The following is a 3,243-nucleotide window of genomic DNA, read 5'->3' on the forward strand; positions in this document are numbered from 1 at the left end:
TAAACGCACAATAAATGTAATGAATCATTTAGAAGTATAAGGTTGTAGGATTTTTAATATACTCCTTTCTTCGCGTTCCTTAGTAAGCTGCATTTGCTAAAATCTTAAGCAGTAGAGTTCTGCTGATATTTCCCAAAAGCAACTACAAACTACACTGAACACTTGCAAGATAAGGTCTAGTTTGCACTTTGCTGGGAAGAACAGCACTGACTGAGGAAATATAACGGTTCCAAGGCTGACACGGAGACGTTACAGACATCTGCAAAACGGGGCCTGTTTTGCACTTCGCTGGGGAGAAAGGATTTATTCAGACCAAAGAGTACCTGCAAGGCTACGGACCATAAACAATGTCTACAGCTAAACAAAACAAAGGCCCCTCTGAGATCAGTGAAAAAGATCCAATGAGAAGCAAGAAGACCCCAGAGTGAAATATCGATATTGGAATGAATGATGGTATGAACGGTCTCTAAAATATAGAAGTCTGTGATAGCTTTTTATACTCAGGTTGGTCCTCGGCACAGGTACCCATCTTGAGCCAGCCCTCCTGCTATTCTACTCCATCTTTTTTTTTTAAATTTTTTAAAAATTTTCTTCCTGAAAATTTTATTTCCTCGAAGTCTGCTCTGCATATGGTTATCAGGCCTAGCCTGAAAGTTTGTCTCTGGAGCTCTAAAATATAGACTGTGGAGCGAATGTTTATCAGGGAAGGAAGATGCCTGAACGTTTGCTTCGTGAACGGGTACAGGCTCCAGGAGAGAAGGTCAGCAGCATCCGGCTTGGTACACTCCCCCATGCAGTAAATAATAGAGTGATCCGGCCAACAAACTGTTCTAAGTTGCACTTCTCCTTGAGAAATCTGAACATTGCTCTGCAAGAAGCAGAACCCTAAATTACTCCCTGGCAACATCCTGCCAGTCCTGGTGCCGCCATTTTGAGCCCTGAGGTGACCTTGGTGCCCCTGGGGCCGCCATATTGTGTGCTGAGGTGATCCTGAGCCCGCGACAGCGAAACCCTGGCCGTATATACAGACTGGGCAACGAGATCCTTGAGAGCAGTTCCGCGGAGACAGATCTCCAGGTTCTGTTCCACGGCAAGTTGAACACGAGCCAACAGTGTCCCTGGCAGGCAAGAGGCCAACGTGTCCTGGGTGCATCCGGCACAGCATTGCGAGCCGGGCAGGGAGGGGATTGTCCCGCTCTGCTCTGCACTGGTGCGGCCTCACGTGAGGCACTGGGGGCAGTTCTGGGTGCCAGAGGACAAAAAGGATCTAAAGCTACTGGAGAGTGTCCAGAGGAGGCCACAAAGTTGGTGAAGGGTTTGGAGGGGAAGCCGTATGAGGAGCGATTAAATCAGTGGGTTTGTTCAGCTTGGAGGAGACTGAGGCCTCATGGCGGCTACAGCTTCCTCACAAGGGGAGGAGGGGAGGCAGGCGCTGAGCTCTTCTCTCTGGCCACCAACGGTAGAACCCGAGAGAATGCAGGAACATGTGCCAGGGGAAGTTCAGCTTGGACATTAGGAAAAGGTTCTTCACGCAGAGGGGGGTGCAGCACTGGAACAGGCTCCCCAGGGAGGTGTCACGGCCCCAGGCCTGGCAGGATTCAAGAAGCGACTGCGCAGCGCCCTCAGACACACGGTGTTGATACAGGCCGCGGAGCAAAGGCAGCGCCCGAGGGCAGCCGGGAGGGGCCGGCGCGGAGCGGAGCGCTGCGGCTGGAGTGCGCGGGTGGCCTGCTGGCTGCTCCTCGTCCCCTCGTGTCCCACAGGAGCACTTGCAGGTGACCAGCGGGGAGGCTGGGGTGTGATGGGGGGTGCGGGGCAGGGAGGGAGGGGAACACACACGCAGGTGAACTTGCCCCGTCAATATGTGTCCACGGCGGAGGGACTGGGCCTCTGGAGATCCCCCGGGCTGTTGGCTGCGCTGCACAGGGAACCCTGATGTGGGTGTGCAGGCACAGCAAGATGGCTTTGGGGAAGGGGGTGGGAGGAGTGACCGTCACTCGTGTGGCTGGGGCCACTGTGTGGGACAGGAACTCAGGCGTGGGCTGCAGGGGGAACACTGGGCGCTGTGACGTTGGGCCCTGGCCGGTGTCACCATGGGGGTTCTCCTCCAGCCCCTGGCCCTCCTGGAGCCGTTCCTGTTCCCTCTCCTCTTCCAGGCAGAGCTCTTTGAGGGAAAGGCAGAGGGAGGCACAGCAGTGTCCTGGGAAGAAGCAGCAGGAGCTGCAGGAAAGCATGGAGCAGCTCGGCATGGAGGTCAGTGTCCCCTCCTCTTCCCGTGTTCCCCCGGCTCTGGTGGCCGGGGCTGTGTCAGGGCCTCTGTGCCTCTGTGCGACTCCTCTTCCCTGAACCGTGCTGTTGTGCGCTGCTTAGAACACAACTGCCAGGAGCTTCAGCAGCTGGAGGGGCATCAATGGACGCCAGGTGACCGGTTGGAGGGAGGCGGCTGTTGCTTTCCTTCTAAGACGCTCTACCTGTGCACCCATACTTAGAGAGGACAGGTTCAGGGGAAGACGGGGAGCCACAACAACCACCCTCGCTTCCCATGGTATTCGCATCATGTGGAGCTACCTCACTCATGCCTCTGCGCGTAGTATTTTGGGAAGGCAGTGAGGGCCTGGATATAAATCTCTTCAGCATGAGAGCAGAGGAGTTTCCTTTGAATCAAAGAAGGGCTGAGACTGCCAGCTTGGGTGGCACGACAAAGTTATTAAGGACATCCATGTTCAGCAGGACCACGATGAGGACGGGGATCTGCAGGAAGGCAAGGAACACAAGAAGTCTCCTGGGGGACAGGAGAGAGAGGTCAGGCAGAGCAGAGGGGCAAATTGGTCTCGAATCTTCCAACCACCCTCTCTGAACGGCACCATGGGACCTTGCACCGTGCTGGGCACAACGCTCCCTGCTCAGGACTGGGGTTAGGGGCATGGGCATCTCTCTCAGTTCTACTGTACGTCTGTCCGCTGGGCCCCAAAATCCCCCCTATGTGTCCCCCACGCTAGGGAGACAAAAACACAGAAACCTTTCACCCCAGACTAGTCCAGAGATACCTAATGCCCTTGGACCACAGGCATGGGCATCCCACTGCCTAGAGAAGAGTCCTGGCACCCTGAGCCCCTCAAGCAACCCACCTCAGCCAAGAAGTTCTCCGGTGCCACCTCGATGCCAGCTGCTCCTCCTACAGACCAAGGCTCAGCAGGGACATGTGTTGGGCTGTGCCAGGTGGGCTAGGTTTGGGGGCTCAGA

The 3,243-nt window shown here is 55.4% G+C and overlaps 1 protein-coding gene across 1 annotated transcript; it reads left to right on the forward strand.

Moving 5' to 3' along the window:
• The first annotated feature begins 712 nt into the window (after positions 1–712).
• Positions 713–2,346, forward strand: LOC136000396 (uncharacterized). Its single transcript, XM_065654176.1, has 3 exons — positions 713–779; positions 944–1,775; positions 2,157–2,346. Exons 1-3 carry the CDS (start codon positions 713–715, stop codon positions 2,344–2,346), a joined length of 1,089 nt encoding a protein of 362 aa, XP_065510248.1.
• The last annotated feature ends 897 nt before the right edge of the window (positions 2,347–3,243 follow it).

This window comes from Caloenas nicobarica, chromosome 33 (genome assembly GCF_036013445.1).
Source record: "Caloenas nicobarica isolate bCalNic1 chromosome 33, bCalNic1.hap1, whole genome shotgun sequence".
Classification (NCBI taxonomy): Eukaryota; Metazoa; Chordata; class Aves; order Columbiformes; family Columbidae; genus Caloenas; species Caloenas nicobarica.